The 20149-nt window shown below is 55.3% G+C and overlaps 1 protein-coding gene across 1 annotated transcript in view; it reads left to right on the top strand.

The window, feature by feature from the left end:
* Window positions 1-20149, top strand: part of WHRN (whirlin) — a 48465-nt gene that overhangs the window by 22678 nt on the left and 5638 nt on the right. Inside the window, exons 3-7 of the mRNA XM_082775913.1 lie at window positions 1467-1592; window positions 12780-12982; window positions 13305-13341; window positions 14258-14470; window positions 14798-15010. Coding sequence (XP_082632039.1) covers window positions 1467-1592; window positions 12780-12982; window positions 13305-13341; window positions 14258-14470; window positions 14798-15010 — 792 coding nt within the window. The remainder of the gene's footprint in view (window positions 1-1466; window positions 1593-12779; window positions 12983-13304; window positions 13342-14257; window positions 14471-14797; window positions 15011-20149) is intronic.

Raw genomic sequence — 20149 nt, 5'->3', positions numbered from 1 at the left:
CAGGGGAGGTGGAGGCGGGCAGCTGGCGGTGCTGCACGGTGCTGCTGCTGTCAGAGCGCTGCGGAAAGCGCTGAGCATCTGCTGTGGTATGTGCTGCTGCCCTGAGCAGCGCAGGTGGAACATCTGCCCTGGTGTTATTAATGAGAGACAATCAGGCACGTGGCTGTGCAAGCGGTTCCTGAATGCCTTCTGTGCAGGATGCTCTGAGGACGGGCGAGGTGTCCTGGTGGGTGAGATGGAGGGGACCACGGGTAACTGTAGGAGCGAGGCTTCAGGTACACGAGGCTGTGCTGGTGGCTCCAGTGGTGACCGGATCGTGTCTGAGTGTTTGGGTGTCCCCAGTCAGTACCTGCACATCACATTTCTGTGCCTGAGCTGGGGTTTGGGAGTGGTACAGGGTACAGGCAGGGCTGCATTTGGAGGGGAATTTAACTTTGCAGCAGTGGTTGGTGCCTGCCCCTCTGCCAGTGATGGGGAGCGTTGGGCACTGCCCCCGCTGCAGGAGTGCCACTGGGTCTTCTGCAAGCCCCGAGGTCCTTTACAGGGACAGGCAGCAGGATGTGTTGGGGTTAGAGCAGCTCTTCCCTTCCTCTGTGGTGTTCCTTGGTAAAGCAGTTGCAACAAAGTCCTTGTCAGAGCAGTTTTTCTGTTGCTTGTTCTCCGTGCTCCCTCCAGGCAGAGAGCGCCTGGGGCAGCCCCTTGCAGTCGTGCCCTGTGAGAGAAGGGCAGAAAGTCGAGCTGGGCCATTTCCCAGCCGGGCTGGCTGTGGGTAATCACTGTGCAATCACGTTTGCATAGGGCACGGGCAGGGCGAGGGGGAGTTCACAGCCAGCACAGACTGGCACCGCTCCATCAGTGGCAGCGGTGCTTTGGGGTTTTGTCTCAGCTCAGAGAGCTGCTCCTGGATGGGAAAGGTGTTTGCCATAAGTAAAACCAAGAGCTTGTTTTTTTGGTTGATGTTTTTAGTCCTTAACGCTAAGGGCTGGTTTTTTGTAGAATACAGGGAGGAGAAAGGAGCACTGGCATCCAGCGGTGCTGGCAGTGCCCTGGCTGGCTGATCCCCTTGCTGGGCTCCAGCCCGCAGAGTGGCTTCTCAGTCCGTGACTGAGCTGCATTTCCTTCCCTGCATCCCAGACCCCTCCAGGAATAATGTCGCTGCTCCTCATGGGCTGATTCATGCCTCCTTCACGTTAACCTCTTGCCATTGCAGTGCTGTCCTGCTGGATTTGTCACCTGCACCTTTCCACCTTCATTCTCTTCTCTTCCAAGTTTTCGGAGAGCTGCCATCCTCCACACCTTCCCAGCGCGATCAGCCCATCTGCCCCATTTGAGCCCCTGAGGCACTGAAAGACAGGAAAAGACAAAACAAACCCAAATCACGGGTGCTGCAAGTTCTCCATGACCTGCTGAGGTGCTTTTGTGCAGCTCCCGGACACCTCTAAGTGTCTGCTCCTCCTCCTCTGCAGGTCAATCTGGTCCTGAATGAAGGGAAGTCCCTGGGGCTTATGATCCGAGGAGGGGCGGAATATTCCTTGGGCATCTACATCACCGGTGTGGACAAAGGCTCCGAAGCAGAGAGCACGGGCTTAAAGGTAAGAGCAACCCCAGGGCAGGTTGAAGGAGAGCTTCACACAGCGGGGCTGCAGGCGCAGGGCTCTGACACACAACTGCCTCTGCTCCTGCGCTGCGGGGCTGTCAGTGGAGAGGTAAGTGGTGCGTTTCAGGGCAGGCTGGTGTCACATTTTGGGTGCTAAGGCTTGAGGGAGCCAGGCTGCTGTGCAGAGAGAAGTGCAGCCTTATGGCCTGTGGAGTAGGTTGTACCCTCCTTCTGCCTTGGCTCCCCCCCTGCCTGATTTCTGCCCCTTGAGACAGCCTGGGGTTGGTTTCGGTGCAGGAACCTGAGGCTGCAGCACAGACTTGGCAGGTGAAGCAAGTCACCCTCACCTCCCTGAGCTGGCAGGGAGGAGTTTTCCATTAAAGCTCCTGGTCCTGTGCCCTCCCCTCGTGTCTCGCATCCAACCCCATTAAGTTTGGAGCTCGTGTGCTGCACGGGGAGCTCCGAGCCTGCCTGCGGGGCTGCAGTTGGCTGCCTCCACGCGGGGAGGGCAGGCTTGCTGCAGTGGGAACAGGTGTGTGCCACTTTCCTCCCGCAGCGTTGTCATCTGCAAGGATCGTGTCTTAACAAGCTGAAGCAGCAGGTTCACCCTCGGGGCTGGAGCAGAGCCCGTCAATCAGCAGCCTAAGCTGGTGTGACTTTGGGTTATGGCAGGCGCCCTCCGTGCTCAAACAGGTTCCTGAAGGGTTGTCTGGGCCCTTCTGAGGCTGGACTGCTCTAGGCCAGAGTTTGATACAGTTTTGTCATGGACCTCTTGTAAATTGAGGTGCTACATCTCTTTTTTAGTATATTTTTTAAAATTATTTTTAATCCCACCATGTACAATGCACATGCATCACCTCAGAGCTCCCCCATCCTTCCTGCTGTACCGGGTCTCAGGGTATGATGGGACATACTGGGACCTCATTTGTGTGGGGTCAGGGTGTTTGGGGGTAAATTTTTATTTGTTCTACAGCACTGACCAGTAAAGTAAGCTGAAAAGGGAGCTGTTAGACATTGGGTGCTGCTGATGGGCGGGGTGTGTTTGAGACTCAAACCCCCCAGGCTGTAGCATTTTACTTCACCACTCAGAGGTTCTTTTCTGTCATGTTTCTCCCCTCTAAGGGACCCAGCTCCCTGCAATCTCACTGTGTGCTTTTTGCTGTCTCCAGTGCAGTCCCATGGGCTCTTACAGCCAGCTCTTCCCCTGCTACTTGTGTCAGTCAAGACAGGACAGATATTAAACCCTCTGGTGCTCCCTCAGTCCACTGAAGTTGTGCTGGACTGTGGAATATCGAGGGGAAATCCCCTCTGATCCCCTCCCTGCATCACGAAGTGATAAGTTTCTCCCTTGATCAACTCTGGCCACTTTAGGGCTAAGCCTTCAGCTTTGTCCCAGTGGCCTCACAAAGTCACTCACATCCCCCAGGGCTGCTGGGGCTAGGAGGGTGGGCACTGGTGGAGAGGGCTGGGACAGACAGGATCCCGTCCCTCAGGCAGCTTTGCACAAACCAGTTGCATCTGTCGGCACTGAGGTCACCAGGGTCCCCTTTATGGTCATGGGAGAAGGAGGGAGACCTTTGCTGGGGTGATCTGAGCACTTCTGAACGTAACCATCTGCTCCAGGCTCCTGCTTCTCTCTGCCAGCTCTCTGACAATGCAAATGCTGAACTTGGAGGTCTGGGTCAGAGCCTTAATGTCGCAGATCCTCTGTAGGAAATGGGGTTTGGGGTCCTGCTGTGTGAGAGGGTCACTGGGAGCATCCCAGGGAGACATCTCAGTGTTTCTGCTCACCCGTCCTTGGAAGCACTGCCCCAAGCTGGGCCCAGGGGGAACGGGTGCTGACGGCAGCTGTGTGCAAGGGCTTGTGGAAGGCGGAAGCTCTCTCGTGAAGGGCTGTGCCCCTTGCAGGGCAGCAAGGAGTGAAAGCTGCTGCTGCAGGCTCCCTGCACGCCTCCCTCCTGTCCTGCATCTGTGTTTCTGCCCTGGGCTGGCACCTCGCCTGCACCCTGCCCCGGCACGCAGCCATTCCCCAGGGGTGCTGATGGGACACAAGGTGGTGGCGAGGGACAGCAGGGACAGTGCTCGGGGCACGAGGATTTCAGGACAGACGATGAGAAACATGGGATAATTCTTCCTCCTAAAGAGCTGGGGAGAGGGACTGGCATGAGCCCGTGTGTCACTTAGATTGCTTTGCAGAGCCAGGGGAGCAGCTGTCTGGAAGCAAACCTGCTTGTCCCCTGTCCCTGTGGCACAGGTCAGACTCCACCTCACAAACACCAAAAGCTGGTAAGATTAAAGGCAGGAAAAGGAAAAAGTGGCACTGTTTTCCTGAGGTTGTTTCCATTTGTTCCACGTGCAGTCCTGCATTGCCCCAGACCCCACTCCCAGCCGCACGGGGCACGTTGCTGCGCTCCTGCTGTCTGCCAGCCGGTGAGCTCAGCCAGCCTGCGCTGCGAGATGCACACAGACAGTCACAGCAGCACCACGCAGCCATCCCTGCACCTCTCCTGTTGTGCCTGCCACAAAGGCAAGACAAAAACCACACGCACACGTAGTGCAGGCAGGCGGCGCGCCGTGAGGGGCTGTGCCGCAGCGCTGGCTGCACGCTGGAGCCTGTCTGGTCTTCATCCCTCTGTCCTTGCTGTTCGGGTTTCCAGTTGCTGATCTGTGCGTGCCAGCAGGACGATGCTTTTCTGAACGTCAGGCTTTGTGTGATTTCAGACACAGACGCACACTTCCCCCCCCGAGTTGTGTATGCTGCAAGCTGTAGATTTAGGACTGCCTGGAGGTTTGGAGGTAAAGAAAGGCCTTTTAATTTCTGCTGTTAGACACAGGCAGGTGTAGGCTGCATCCACAAGCTCCCCGTGCTACTGCAGGTGCTGGTGGAAGGGATGTGGTACCACGAGGAGGGAACTGATGGCTTAATGCGATCGCCAGGTAACGCGTTGCTCTCTCAAACAGAATATCTGTGGCTTTGTTCAGGGCGAGCTCAGCCCAGCCTGGCTGGAGTTGGTGGAAAGGTGACTCCTGATTTCACAGGCAGAGGATCCATCTGAGGGTTTTGCTGCCTCCTCCAATGTTGGGATGCGTCTCTTGCTCACCACATCCATTAGAAGTGTTTTTCTATGCTTGTGGGCAGAGAATAAAACCCCATGTAATGAGCTGCTGAATCTGGTGCTGGTCTCTGAGCCCTGGTGCTTGTTCCTTGCTGTCACAGACCCACGGTGACTTTGGGAAACTCGCTGTCAGCTCTGGAGCTCAGCAACTGATGCCTTGGTAGCATTCAACACCGGCCTCTTGATACGGTGCCTAAGTGGGAGAGGGCTTTTAGGGAATCTCTCTCTGACATAAAGCCCTGCATTTATCTTCTCCTTTCAGCTACTTCTCTGCCCTGTTTGGTGTAGCCATATCTAGCGCTACGCTGGCTGGGGACAGTCCTCAGATTGTCCTGACAGAGGCCTGCGGACAGCAGTGTCCTATAAAGAACACAGGGAGGGAAGAGATGCTGTGGGGCAAGGGGACAAACAAGATGAGACTAAGAAGCCAAGACATTGTTTGCATAAAACAATACTTGCTTTAAAAAAAAAAAAAAAAAAAAAGCAAAGATTTGGCAATACTGAATTTGTTACAATTTTTTTTACGAGTTGACTCTGCCAGATTTTTAATTTTAGGGGAAAAAAAAATATCCCAGGAAACCCTCTTGTGTCTGTGGCACCAAATCAGAATTTTAGAATGCTGTAATGGGATTTTTTAAAATTGCCCTTAGATTTTGATTAAAGGGCAAATAAAACGATTTCAATAACCAGTCGAAACCAAGGCAGCTGCTCTCAGACCCGAAGCTATAACCTGGAGGTCCCTGTGCAGAGACAGGGGGACAAGCCATGTTACAGCTGCCACCGTGGGGCCGAGGTGACGCCGTGTGGGGACCGCGGCCACCATCCGAGCGCTGTGCGGTGCCAGCAGCAAGCAGGCTGTGTCACCGCAGTCAGTAATTAAATGTTCACCCCCTTGGCCTCGGCCCGTGTGTTTATTCATTCTTGAGCCTTCGGACAGGGCGTTCTTCAGGCGGGCTTGAAAATGTGCTGCCTCAGTGCAATTTCCCGGGCTGAAGAAGTGCCGGGTGGCAGAGGGCTGCGGCTGGAGCACGAGCCAACCTTGTTTGCTTTCAGCTCTGTCCTTCTTGCCTCCCTCCTGACGTACACAGCGATGCCTCCGGGAGGTGAGCTTGTTCTGTTGGCACTTGGGACTCTGCTCATCCTGATTTCTTCCGCATTCATTTTTTCCTCGTGTTGTATTTTGTCAGGATATTTTTTTAGGCCGTTTTTCTTTTTTTGTTCTCTCCTTGACCTTTACATCAGAAATAGCAGATTTCAGGTAGCTTTCATTGAGCAAACAGCTCGATATTGAGTTTGCAGCACAAAGGCTGGGGTAGAAGGAGGCTGCCACAATCCCTATATATTCTCATACAAGAGAAGGAGAAAGAGAGACTATAAATCAGAAGAGGTGAGTGATTTTGCATCAGCAGTGACATTCATGAAGCTGTCCCTTGAACACTGGCTCACATTTTGAGGTCCACGCAGAGATGAAGATACCAATAAAGAGAACATAAAAAGAGCCTCATGGGCAATAAGCTGTAAGGCGAGAGATGCACTGCAGAGATGCGTGGTCGTGGTGTGCAAAGTGTCACCTCTCCAGTGACGTTCCCTCTGCGGGGACATGGCACTGCTTAAACTGCTCCTCTGCTGGGAGGCCACCCGAAACCTCCCCGCAGCAGCACTGGAACCCCAGGAGACATTTTGTGTGCTTCTGTGTCTAGTCTGTGTTTGCTTTGCTCGCTGTATTTGTACTGCAAGGTGTTTGGGGATAGGAACACATTTTCTGACAGCACTTGGCACCTGCTGCTCCCTTGCCTCGCTCCCGGATCTGTCTGATCCTTCCAGCAGCCTGCCTGGCCTCATTCAGCACGGATCATCTGCCCCGACCCACTTCCCTCCTGGGGCAGTTGAGCACCTCCTTATTTTTCTGCAAGTCTCCATTCAGCTGTTGGTAAATTGATTCATACTTTCTCCTGCCCGCATTTTTAATTTCTTAAGGTCTGCTTTCGTTAATGATTTGTGCTAGAGAGAGATTCCTTCTACTTCAGTGGTGTCTGTGAGGGTAATTTAACCTCTCTTCTGGCCCATTAGTGGCATTAAATAAGACTGGTGCTAGTGCCAAACCGCCTGGCATCCTGCTAGCCCTGTTACTCCCAGCTCAATTTGGCGTCATTTAACATTAACTCGTATTTAAAATCTCTCGCCTGGTTTTCTATCTGTGTGACTGGGTTTCTCCCAGAGCCAATTTTTATCATTTTTAAGGGACTTGAGGAGATCAGAACCCTTGTCTTAACTCCATTAACTTTTCTTGACTGCGCTTCCCTTTACCGTGTAACTCTGTCTGTCTCCAGAAAGAGAAGGGGCCAGGCCCATCATTGAGGTGTGGTATTTCTAAACTCTGTTCTGTTCTTCTCTGTGGCCACCTTTTGCACGCTATGTTCAGCCCCTGCATTCCAGGATAGACATTTCTTTAGAAAGTGAAAATAATCCCATTTTCAGAAGTGATCAGACACTCAGTAGGTCCCGTTATGTCCCCCCACCATTTGCTGAGCACCACTGGAAACTCTTCCCTGAAGCGTTCAGGGCAGTAGCTGTTCTGGGTGGTATTTCACAACTTTTTTTGTGTCTTACTATTCCTTCATTTATTCCGTGCTGGTCAGGACCTGTGCATACAGCAAATCATTTGCTAGAGTCAACCTTTATTTTAACAGATGGTTTGTTTGCATTTCTGCAGTCTTTTATTCCCTTCCCAGTTGTCCTTGACTTTTGGAGGAAAAAAAGAGATATCGATGTTAATTAGCAAAAAATCCTTTTCTGCCCTAATAGGAGTGTGCCATTAGATAGGCTGATTTGCAGTCGTTTAGGCTGTCCACTGATTCCTTATCTGCCCTTCAGCAGCAATTATTTTTGCAAGGTCTTTTTCCCCTGCACGAGGTGCTCTCTTATCCAAGTATTTTGTGGCTGGTTCTTCTCACCCCTTGTTAATATTCAGGCAGCACCAGGCAGAGGTGGTCTGGTGCTGGGCACCCCACTAACAGAACACGAGAACAGACAGCCATGGAGAACAAATGATAAAAAAACAATGAAGACAGGGACCAACGTTGTGGCTCATCCAGGGCCCCTTCTGGTCTCCCTGCCAGCTTCCTTTTGGCCTGCTCTTGAGGAGAAAAAACTAAAGAACGGTTCATTAAATCAGTGTAACTGTCTTGAACAAAAAAATCATGAAAGTTTAATCCCCGATATGGGAAACTATTAAAGATTCATGATTACAATAAAAGTATCTAATCGAATTTGGGTCTTCATTCTTTTGGTGCTGCAGTGAGCCCAGTGCTCCTGCGCTAGCAGCAAAATCCCTTCCAGTGGATGGCCCAGGGAATTAGAGAGGCCTGGGAGGTGATGGGGTGATGGCCGTTACACCCGGGTGCATTTCTCTCGGCAGTTTAGTCACTTGCATAATTCACCCTCCTTGTTACGTTGGAGGTCAGCAATTTTCCGACTGCTGGGTTCAAGCTGAGAGACCTGGAAAAGATCTGGAAAGGACCCTGAGGTATTTCTGCGGTCTGGTGGTTGGGAATGTGGTCATCTGTGGGGTTTGCCTTCCCTTGGGCTCCCTCCCTCCCTGTTTCTGTGTCTCTCCGGATCAGCTCCAGTGGGGCTGGTGCCTTGGGATTTTCCTCCAGCTGGTTCATAGAAGCAAGGCTGCTTTTCTTTCAGACCAGGGAAGCTTCACATCCCCGGCACATGATTTTGGCAGCCGGTCTCTGCTCTGCAGCCTGCTGGGGTAGGTGTGAGCATCCCATCTAGACACAGCTCTGCTCTGTGTGCTCCCTGCCAGCCGCTGCAAGGGTTTGCCATCTCCTGGTCATGTCCTTGCCAAATCCAGCGCATCCCTGGTGCTGCGTCTTGTCCTTCCCCAGGGAAAGTCGAAGGAGGGAAAGGTGAGCCAAGAGCAGATGGCTCTGTTTGCAGGGGCTGCTGCTTTCAGAACCTTTCTGGAGCCAGAGGAGAAGAAAAGGAGAAAAAAGGTGCAGCAGGACCTGGAGTGTGCATCCCGCTGCAAGCTCAGGGCCCTGCATCAGCCCAGCCTTGCCTTTGGGTCTCTCTCATCTCCAACATCTCTCCGCATTATTAGCTTGTGCAGCTGACGAATTAACCATGGTTACAAGGACAGCAAGCAGAGGGCACTGGCTGAACCATGCTGAGGTTAAAACAGAGACCCTGACATTGGTGTTGGGGGACTGGGCTGTCCTGGGCTGCCACAGCCCTTGCTATCCACCAGCCCTTTTGCATGTCACAAAGGAGATGTCCCCAGAAGAATGAGGCAGCCAGCCTGAGGTGGCTGGATGGGGCTGAACACAGAACTGAGCTCTGGTGCATCTGGGGTGCACCTGGTGCCTTTGCTCCAGCCCCTTTCCTATTTTCTCCACTCAGTTTTTTTCCAGCCTCACTCAGCATCCTGTGTCCTTTCATCAGAGGGAAAGGTAGACAAGAGCCCTTGACTTCTCATTATTGCCAGCATTATTTTATATAGCTCCATCAAGTCCCCACACATCACCTCTTCTCTAAATTTAACAGGCCTAATCTTTGCAATCTGTCCTTTCACAGGCACCTTCATCGCCACCAGTCATCACTTCCCTTCTCTGGAGCTTTCCCTTCTGCGTCTCCTTGCTGGGCAGGCAGGGACGTACCGGGGAATGCACTCACAGCAAGGTCACACATCCACGTGGATATCTCCAGTGCACTGTTTTTAGAGCTGTTCTCGAGCTGTTTTTTACCACTCCTTCCCGTCAGCATGTTTTCTGTTGCGTGCTTTCTTGATCCTTCACAAATCACCACTGCAGGCTGAGCAGCAGTGTTCCTTCGGCAGTTGGTTGCAGTCCCTCACCTGTGCCTGCTCTTATCGTTCAAGAGGCATCGCTCATGTCTTGGCCAGCTGCAGATTTCTTCCTGGTTCTTTCAGACCGCCTTCACCAGCCCCTTCTGGCACCTCTAGTCTGACCACGTAGCTGAGTGGTGCTGCTGGGTCTTGACTGGACTCACATTGCTGCTCCAGGCACCTTAGGATCTTCTTCCCTTCTCTTTCCCCCCTCCCAGATGTTCGATAATCCTCAGCTTCTCCAATTCCTTTTGTCTCCTTGTGGCTTCTCAGGGAGACCCTGCACCATCGCTAGCTCTGCATCTATTTTTGCAAGGCCAGAGGAGCAAAATGAGCTCCGCGAATGAGCCTCCAAAGCCAGGTATTTGCTATGGCTATGAGCAGAGCAGGGGAGCTCGAGGCTGGAGGAGTCGACATGGCCAGTACAGGTCTCCTGGCAGGCCAGACGGTGCTCAGGGACAGCTCTCCTGAGGGTGATCAGGAGTCAGGAGGCTTTCCTGAGCTGTGCAGCACCCGGACCTGCCTGCTGAGGCTAATTTTGAATGCGAGGACAAACACAGGTCCCCACTGTGGCTTGCTCACACCCAGCCACAACATTTAAAGGACAAAGGAGCAAGCTCTGTGGAATTTGCCCTGCATGTTCATCCTCCACATACTGTTCCTTCCCGGAAAGCTCTGCCATCCCAGTTCAAGCTGTGGAGAGGACAGAGTTGGAGGGGAGAGGTTTTGCCCTTGTACCCAGAGATCTGTCTGGGGATGGGCCACCAGGCCCTGGCCTGGACTCCGGGCCAGCTGCAGAGGTGGCAGCCCAAGGGCTTTTCTCACGTTTGACCTGAGACCCAGTGCTCTAATCTCCACGTCCTGGCCATGCGGGTCAAATTCCCCTTCTTGGCCACTTGCTTTGACCCAACAATAACTTGTCTTGTGCCCACCTCGTGCCAGCACTGTTTGGGGAGCTTGCCACTGTGGAGGTCTGGTGGCTGATAACGGTGCAGGCAGCAAAGAGGGAAGCTGCCCGGCATCCTCGGCACGTGGAAACTGCCTCTGTGGTCCCTAAAATAGCCCCAGCAGTGCTTGCACAAGTGCCATGCAGTGGGTTTGGGGGTGCCGCTGGGGAGAACAGGCCCGGGATCTCTGTAACAGGCATCTGGAATTTTCTTCAAGACTCATTTCAAAAGAAAACAAAGCAAAATGTAATAACAATTAGGCTGCTGCAATCTCCCCTCGAGCGCTGCTGGGAGGAGCATAATTTAAGGTAATTGTGGTTTTCTTTGCTATTAAGCCAACTTTGCTCTACAGCAGTCTGTGGGGGAGGTCCCCTGGTGCCACTGAAGTACGTAAACCTGGCAGAAACGGGAGGCTGAGACCACGGCACTGCGGAGTACAGCAAGGGCACGTGGAGCCGGGCTGTGGCCACTGCCTCGGTGTGAGCCCTGGGCTCCGAATCCCCTCGGGGTGAGCTGGTTGTGTTCCCCCTGAGGCCCTGGATAATGTTTGCGGTTGTGCCCTGTGCCCCTGGCTGGTTATGTGGCAGCTGGGACAGCCTCTGGGTGTTGGTGTCGGTCCCTGAACGTGGCTGCTGCCAGGGCCTGATTCTGCTTGTGAAATACCCTCAGTACCCTCCGGGGATGCTGGCTCACGAGATGAGCAGAGTCGTGGTCCTTCAGCCACCCCAGGACTCCCCACCGGCTGCTCTTCCCCTCCTCTCCACCTGATTTCTCATAAAATTGCCCCTCGGGGGGCTGCCTGGTGCCGGTCACACCAAGCTGTCACGCTCTGCCTCAGGCTTGTGGGCACTGGCAGAAGGGAAAGGCCCCTGGGAAGCGCCTTTCTGGGTCCTTTTAGCCTTGAAGCTGCCGGTTCTTGTTGGCTGAACTGGCTGCCACAGGCCTAACAAGGGGAAGGGGTGTGTGTGTGTGTGCAGGGGGCCCATACGTGTGCCAGTCCTCAGCCAGCATGGCCGGGCCTGGAGAGCAGCTGCTCCGGCCCTAAACCCTGGGAGGTGCGGCACGTCCTGGCCCTGCTGCTGGGTGCTCGGGCCTGGAGAGGCTTCCTCTCTGCTGGGATAGTCAGCAGGTCTCGTGGTAGTCCTGGTGTCCTTTATTTCAACCCTACAAAGTTTGGGTAGTGCTGGGGGAAGCTGGGTGGCAGCAGAGCCGCAGCCCGCTGGCGGTAGGCTTGGCAGCGGCGAGTCGGGGCTTCTGGCTGGGGTGAATTTAAGTCTGGAGAATTAATCCCAGTCTTCTGAGGCTTCCCTGACCCAGCAGCAGCAGAGTGAGATGGACGGAGATGAAAAGTTCGTGCTGACTCTTTGTGCTGTTACTTCAGCTTCGGAAGCACTTCCCTCTCTCCCTTTTCTCCTCCGAGCTGGGGGTGAGTTATTTAAAGAGCTGTCGTGTTCTGCTTGTGTCGCAGCGTAAAGAAAACAAGATTGTGTTTTGACAAAAGCTGAGCAGAAGCCTATGGTTAAGCAAAGATATGAAGAAGCAGTTTCAGAGAGGTGGCTTATCAGGAACAGGGTGAATTTTGATATGGGAGTGAGAAGCGCACTGAATGCCCTAGAAGGAAAGAAAAAGAGGACTTGGGATGAAGGAGATTCTTCCAGATGAATGCTGCGCCTTGAGCATGGCCAGGCTGTCAGGAAGCCCCTGAGTACAACAAAGGCTGTGCCCACAAGATGAAAGCTGTCAGGAGCAGCTGGGGAGGAAATGGGGGGAGAGGAGAGATGAAATCCCGGCTGTCCCAGCTCCCCAGTGACAGGGCTGGGGCTGTGCTGAGACACTGAGAGCGAGCCCTCGGGGCTGCACGCAGAGATCCGGGGTTTGGAGCCTCTGCAGATGGCTCCTGGCCTCCCGGCTCAGCAGGAAGGAGTGGGAATGGACTTCTTTGTATTTCTGGGGATTGTTTCCAACCTGATCTGCAGACCTAGTTAATGGAGGGGACTGGGCAGATTGGTCTGACTCGGGATCCTAGATAGGCTCCTCCAGGCTTCACAGCCTGGCCCCATTGCTGGCTGTTGGCTGAAGGGCTCATTCTCCAGCCACCAGCACTTAGACCCTCTCCCTCATTTCAGTTCATCTCTCCAATTGCTGTGGCCCTGGTTTGGCATAAGGGTACGGTGAGTAGCTCCTCTCCAGTGGAAGAGGAAGGCATGTTCCTATCAGCAATGCCCACAGGGCAATGCCGGGCTCACCCTGCCCTTATTCTGCAGGTGGGAGACCAGATCCTGGAGGTGAACGGCCGGAGCTTCCTCAGCATCCCCCACGATGAGGCGGTGAAGCTGCTCAAGTCCTCCCGCCACCTCATCATGACGGTGAAGGACATCGGGAGGCTGCCCCACGCCCGCACCACCGTGGACGAGACCAGGTGGATAGCAAGCTCCCAGATCGGAGAGACCCTGGTCAACGCAGCAGGGTAGGTGCCCGCTACACCCCACGCAATAAATAGGGCTGCCAGGGCTCCCCTAGGGCACTTAGTACCCCCGGTGCTTAGCTGGGTGGCCCCCATGGCTGGTGCTCAGACGACAGCACCCTGTAAGGTGGGTGAGGTGTGGGCAGCATGCTGCTGCGCCATTCAGAGCTCCTTCCCTGGTCTCTCAGGCCGGGAGCTTTCCCCCATTAGCTTACAGGTACAGGGAGAAGAGTAGCTAAGAGATCTCCTCAGGGGATGACTGCTCCAGGAGGCGACTGATGGACACGTGGCACTTGGTGTTAACTCGTCTTCTCCCCCCTCGCAGGGCAGTGGGCGATCACACTGCAGAGGCGGCAGCCAGGGTAAGAGATGCCAGCCCTCACCTCGGTGCCTTGTGAAAAAAAAAGCCATCTCTCCGTGGGAGGGAGGGCGGTGTGCTCCTGGTGGTAAAAGGGATGTTGGGTTATGAGGACCGCTGCCTTTTAGCTGGCTCTAGCCTTTTTCCTGCCTATCTCACTTTGCTAGTTTTATTTCTACAAAGCCTGGCATAATGGGAACCCCTCTCCTGTACCACTGCTGGGCCAGTTGTGGGGCGCAGCTGGAGCCTCCCAGCCTGGGGATGATCACGGTCAGGGGTGACAGGCAAGGGCGTGGGGATCCCATCCCGTCCTGTCCCATCCCGTCCCATCCCATCCCAGGATCTCTCCCACCCCGCAGCACGAGGGTAGCAGGGCCCTGCCCGGGGCTGTTCCTGCAGCCCCACATCAGCCCTTCTGCACCAGCCCTTTGCAAGGTGCTCTCCCTTTAAATGGAAATGAAGCCAGGAGGTTTCACAGGTGGCTTGCACTGATAATGCCTTCATGCTGTTTGCTTGGCAAAACATGTTCCCCAGCCTCAGCTCCTTTCAGTGTCCCCAGGACAGTCGGGTTGTTGTCTGGCTCCATATCTGTACTCTGACTGCTGACACTGCCGGGGAGGGGAGCAGCAGGGAGCCCCTCCGTTAGAAATCCTCCCCAGAGAAAGAAGCCTTTTGTCAGTCAGCCTCTGCAGTCGGACATCCCTGTCCCTGGGGCTCCCCTGGGTCCGTTAGCTCTTTCTTCACCCGCTTTGAGCTTACAGTGCCAGTTGTGCACTTTGTACAAGATGCATTTTGCACAAGACGCCTTCTCTCGTGGCACCCATTCCCCCAGCTGTGCCAGGAAGGAATGCAGCCTGCTGTTAAATCAGTGGCTGGCCAAAGGATAGTGCCCAAACCCAAGGCCCTGTTTTCTTCCGCAGCCTGTGTTTTACCGGGGCCTGGCGGGCTCGCAGGTAACGCTGAGCAGCATGGTGAACCAGACCCGAGTCATGCTGGAGGAGCAAGCGCGGCACCTGCTGAACGAGCAGGAGCGAGCCACCATGGGGTACTACCTCGACGAGTACAAGGAAGGCAACATCTCCGTGGATGCTCTGGTCATGGCGCTCTTCGAGCTGCTCAACACGCACGCTAAGGTGAGCCCTGCAGCGGGGACAGGGACAGCTTCTCCCAGGGGCCTGAGCAGAGCCATGGTCATGGTGTGGCTCAGCACCTCCGGGTGTCTGCACAGGGTCGAGGGTGAGGGTGTGAGAGCAAAATCCAGGGGCAGGACGTTATGGGAGGCAAAAACTGGTGTTTGGTGGCAGAGGGGCTTCTGGTAAAGCTCAGGACCGAACGTCTTCCTCCGTTACCTGCCCGTGCATCTCGTTGCCACTGCTGAACGGGGGGAGGATGGGGCTTCACGTGCCCGGGAGTGTGGTCATGCTCCAACCTCTCTTTGGTTGTCTGTCTGCCTGGCCCAGTTCTCACTGCTTTCAGAGGTGCGGGGCGTGATCTCCCCGCAAGACCTTGACCGCTTCGACAACCTGGTGCTGAAGAGAGAGATCGAGTCCATGAAGGCCCGGCAGCCCTCAGGGCCCAGCGTTGGCACTGACTCCTACTCCATGATGTCCTACAGTGACACCGTCTCTTCCTCCAGCAGCCACTTCACCTCCACAACCGTCAGCTCGGCCCGGGTAAGTCTCTTCCAGCTCTTCCTTTTCCCTTCAACCCCAGCTCCTGGCAGCCCTGCAGCAAACTCAGTTCCCCCAAGTGCTCTGCAGGCATTTCCCCCAGCATGAAGTCTGCTTCCCCGATGGGTTCCTGCAAAGCTTTTTTATCCCCTTACAAGCTGCCAGGGCTCATCTCTTCTGGCTGCAGGCTGTGCCACAGCACTCCTGCTTTTAGAGGCAGGGGTCCTGGAGTATCCTACAGGGGCAGGAAAACGATGACTTGTTGCTGACTTGGAAAGCACAGCCTTGCTCCGAGAGGCCTTTGCCATCCATTTGCTTGGCAGCAGAGAGAGAAGGGTCTAGAGCAGCCGGGTGGGCTGGAAGGAGGCAGGGAGCAGGAGTGCAGGGGCAGGCACGGTGTTGCCCCAGCGTTGCCTGCCTTCTGATGGATCCTGCACACGTTTGGTGTCCTGTATGGGCGCTGCAGGTACTTAAATTCTGAGATGCTCTGGGGTCCTTGCAGTTTGGGCACAAGCGTGTGATCTGTAGGGGCAATAAGGTGACAGGGTGACACATCGTGGTATCTCTCAGTGCCCCTGAGACGAGATAGATGCTCCATCCTCTGCGTGGGGGCTGAGCATCCCTTTGTCCCCAGGGAGGGAGCAACTCTGCTTCCCACCCAGTGCCTCCAGCTCACAGTGCAGGCTGCAGCCACAGAAATTGCAGCGACTCGCTGCTGCCACGCCATCCCTGCCACTGTTCTCCAGCTCTTGCTGCCACTTCTGAGCCACCTCCTCAGAGCTGTGGCTGCCTGTTCCCTGTCCCAGCGGGTCCCCAGCAGCCAGGCCAGCTGCGTCCTGTCCCAGCCTCTGCCCACTCCAGCATTTAGCAGCAGCGCTCCCACGTCTCGCTGCCAGGCCTTCGTTGCACGCACCGTCTAATTAAGTTATCGTAATCACCTCAGAATGTGCAGGCACACAGCCCCCAAATTAATTTCCTGGCCGTAAAATGCCTTTCATCACAAATGCATTAGCAACCTTGGAAATTAAAACCTTCTTGAAAAGAACAGATGATGATGGGCTTTCTGCTTGTTCGACAGCAAGCAAACTGGCCCACGTGCGGGGCAGGTGGGATTGTGCTGCAGAGGGGCAGCAAGGTGGGGGCTTTCCTGGGGCTATGTCTTTCCCACAGTTTAGTCCTGCTTTCCAAAAGGCCTCGGGGAAGGTTCAGAGCATCAGAGCTGTGTTTTTGTCCTGCTGACTTCAGAAATACCCAAAGGATGGCTCACGGTGTTCAGGATGGATTGCAGCGAGTGCCTTTCTGGATCAGGATAAGCTGCTGCCAGGCAGGGAGCGGGGGCTCTGGGTGGTGGGTGCTGAGCAGCTCGCAGGGGAGAGAGGGGGCACGGAGCTTGTGGACTGTTTGCTCTCTCAGGAGGGGCTGATTGCAGCCTTCCTGCTCAGCACGGGGACGTGGATCCTGCAGGGTGGGCTTGGGGGAGGAGGGATGCGTCGTGCTGGGGTTTGCTGCTCTCGCTTGTTTGTTCTGCATCCTCCCTGACGTTATGTTTTCGCTTTTATGCTTGTTTTAATCTGCTTTTCCCTCGCACGTCCCCAGGAGCGGCTCTTGTGGCTAATAGACCTGATGGAGGTAGGGACCAGCAGCGACTCGGGCAGCTCGAGTACCGCAGTTGCCATAGGAGGCGAGCTGCGAGTGCGTGCGGATGTGCGCTGGGCGGGAGGTGGGGGACAGGCCCTTCCCGGGGCCAGCACGTGTCTCGGCCACGTGAGCAGCCGCCTCGTGTCTCCCAGCTCTGTTTCTTCTCCCCGTGGCTCTGCTGAGCCGTTCCTAAGTCCCCTTCCCTAGCTCAGCAGCAAGGCTGCGGGTCTCAGCACCGCAGTGCAGACCAGGCTCAGCTGTGAACCAGCCCCGACTGGTACCAATGTCCTGCCTGAATGAAAGCCCCAAGTGCCAGCAGCAGCTCAGGGCTGGGCTTTTAGAAGGACCGGCAGCATTAATATCCGAGGGCCCCCCGGCTGTGTCCCCTGCCTTGTGGCCCTGTTGTGCCAGCTCTCCCTGCTGTTGCCCTGTCTCCCTGTGTAGGCACCCTGGTGAAACACCGCGGGGTGTCACAGCACATCACACATCCCCAGGGACTGCAGAGCTTTCTTACAGACCTCAGGTGTGCAAAAATCTGTGCAGGAGGCTTGCTGTGCTCACACTGTGCGTGTTCAGCCTTGGAGAAATCCTTGCACACATCTCAGAGCCTCGAATATCTCCCTGTAATCACAGAGCTCAGGGCTGGGAGGAGGCTAAGGGCTGCACGCTCGTGCCCTGCAGCGTGGCTCTGCTGTGCGGGGTGTGTTGCCCTCTCCCGTGGCTGTTGGGCACTGAATGGTGATGGTCACCAGGTTTCACACACAGCAGCTCTCAGCTCCACCACTCACCAGTACTGCTTTGGGACACAGAGCCTCCGGTAGCTGAGAACCCGACCCAAATGCCTCATCCCCCAGGAACAACAGCTGCCTAGAAGAAAGCTGTGAGGTTTATCAGAGACATTCTGAGCCTTGGGACAGGTTTCTTTGGTTTCATGAACAAAGTCAGAGGTTTGGTGGGCAGACATGCCAAAAATAGCTCGTATGGGGCTGATCAGGATGGAAAGTGATTGCATTTCGGAATGTCTGAAGGATACTCGGCGATGAGACGAAGTCTTGTTCGGTTGTGCCACCCACTGGCTGTGTCTGCCTGATCGTCATTGCCACCTCTCCTAGATGGAAGATTTGGAAGATTTGTATCTCAAGATGAGACCTGCAAAGCAGAGGTTAATTGTAGACTGCAGTAATCAGATGTGGCTTGCCTGATCGGAGCAGTGTGAGTTTCTAATTTGCCTGCAACCAAGGCAGTCCTTAAGGGATTTAGCATTGCCTTTGTCCCTGCCTCCTGCCCCAGCACTCATTATTAGGATTAAGGATTTGAGATCCCCGTTGATTTCATTTTTCTTCTCCACTGCCTCCTAGCAAATAGACTGACATCGAAAGTGCCTTCTCCTCCCAGGCTCTGGCTCCCCAGGAGCTGCTCCCAGCTCCCCGAAGCTGCAGGGCTGCTCCCAGTGCAGGAACTCAGCTCGGCTGCCTGCTGTTGGTCTCCATATCACCAGGAGCATAAGGAGAGGATGACGGTGTGAAGTCCTGAGCTGTTCCTCTGCTGGGAAGAGAACCTCAAGCACAAGAGTCCGCAGAACAAGAGCAGAGGAACTGGAGACCTCTGCCAGGTCCAGCAGCCCCCGTGGGAGGGTATCGCTGCTGCCCATGCCAGAAGAGCCCCCCACACCACCAAGTCTGAGATGTCTGTGCTCAGGGGCTCCTGGGGACCTGGCCTTCAGGGCACCCTCATCTTTTTCCTCAAGCCCTGCAAGTGCACGGGAGAGGGAGAAGGAAGGGAGGAGAGGGGGAAGGCTGGGCTGCCGCTCAGCCTGGCGCAGTTACTCAAGAGCTAAACCCTGCGGGAGCTGGGCTGTGTGGCTCTGTAAAGCTCTTGTTAGCAGTTACAGGAAGATAAGGGACTCATTTGGAACTGGGAGGTTAATTAAAGGTTGATCTGTATCCCCCAGGGAGCTGGTGGTTTTCTCCACCACCTGATCTGTGAATGGAAACGGGCTGCCTGTCTGAAAGATGCTCTCCAGCTCTGTCGCTCCACCCGGGGGCTCTGCTCAAGGTGGGGAGGACAAAAGTCCCCCAACTGCACCCTGCAGAGGGGCTGGAAGGGCCCCGCCTGGCTCCCACTTCCCGTAGGTAACTGGGAAATAGCTGGGGCAAAGGAGAGGCGGTGAGAGGCAGCAGCCTCAGTAAATGCCACTGCCCATTTTTCAGAGCAGCGGCACATGGCTTCGGTGGGGCTTTTAAGGGAGATCCAGGAAATCACGGTCTGAAAATAGCCAATTCCTGAAAGCGGCATGCTCAGCTTAAAAGCCATTACGTTTTACAGCCCGGAGCAATTTCTGTGTAATCACTTTTGCCCCCAGAGCACTCAAGTAGCGAAAAAGCAAATCTCCTGCTGGCACAGCCGGCACAAAGAGGAGCCCGGGCGGGATGAGCAGCGCTGGTGTCAGGGGGCACCGAGCTGGGCAGCGGGATCGGGGCTGTCCTGGGGCTCTGGTTGGATCCACACAGCCACCGTGTGCCAGGAGGCCTGGGCTGGGATGTAGGATGTGCTCCAGGATGGGCTCGATGCCACGGTGCTGGGCACAGGGCTCAGTGGGGCAGATTGTAGGGCGGCTGTTCCTCTAGTAGCGATGCGGGTTCGGAGGCAGGCTGCTCCTGAGTGCATCGGGGGGCTCTGATCCTCGCTCCTCTGGCAAATCTCTGAGGCTGAGGCTGGAAGGGGAAGAGCTGGGGGTGTAGATCTCAAACGGGGCTGGGCCTGGGCTGAAGGCTGCGGGCAGTAGCGGGAGGTGGGTGGCACAGGGGGGTGAGCCCGGGCAGCTTCATGCAGGGCACCCTTCTCGTTGGGGCACTTTTCTGCATTTTGGTGCCTTTTGCCAGCTCTGTGCGTGGCCCTGGCCAGCCAAGTGTCTCCACTCCATGGTGCGATGAGGGAGGTGATGGCACTGGGGCTTTTTGCACTCGCTGCCACTTCTCTGCAATCTGATGCCCCACTGCACAGCCCCGAGCGAGTTCCCCTGATCCCGGTCAGCCCCGTGGGCACTCAAGCCAGCAGGGTCCCACCTTGCAGGAGCAGCCCACGATCGTTTCAATGGGTATAAATAAAGGCAGGCTCCTTTTGGAAGAGCCCCAGCGTGTCAGAGCTGCCCAAAGCCTGATCGTCCTGCTGCTGTGTGTCGACCACATCTCTCCTCAGCCCGGGCTTGCAGCGGTTGGGTCAGAGACCCAGCGGGCAGGGGATTTGTGGATTTGTCTCTCCCCAAAGCCACCTCCATGGGATCGGATCGGGGGCGAAATCACCCTTGTCAGGGGAAGGCGCAGTCTCACAGGCTGATGCTCTCCCCGCCCTCCCCGAACAAGCCTTTTCTTTCAGCTCTCCTTCTCCAGGGCTCCTTCGGAAGCCACGGAGATAAAAGCAATTTCCATCAATGTTTTTGCTGCTTCTCTAATGCTTTTAATTGTCTCCCGTGTCTATTTTGGGACGCTAACGTCTTACAGGCAC

This window comes from Aythya marila (genome assembly GCF_965140915.1).
Source record: "Aythya marila genome assembly, chromosome: 19".
Taxonomy (NCBI): Eukaryota; Metazoa; Chordata; class Aves; order Anseriformes; family Anatidae; genus Aythya; species Aythya marila.
This window is presented reverse-complemented; position numbering and strand designations above follow the sequence as displayed.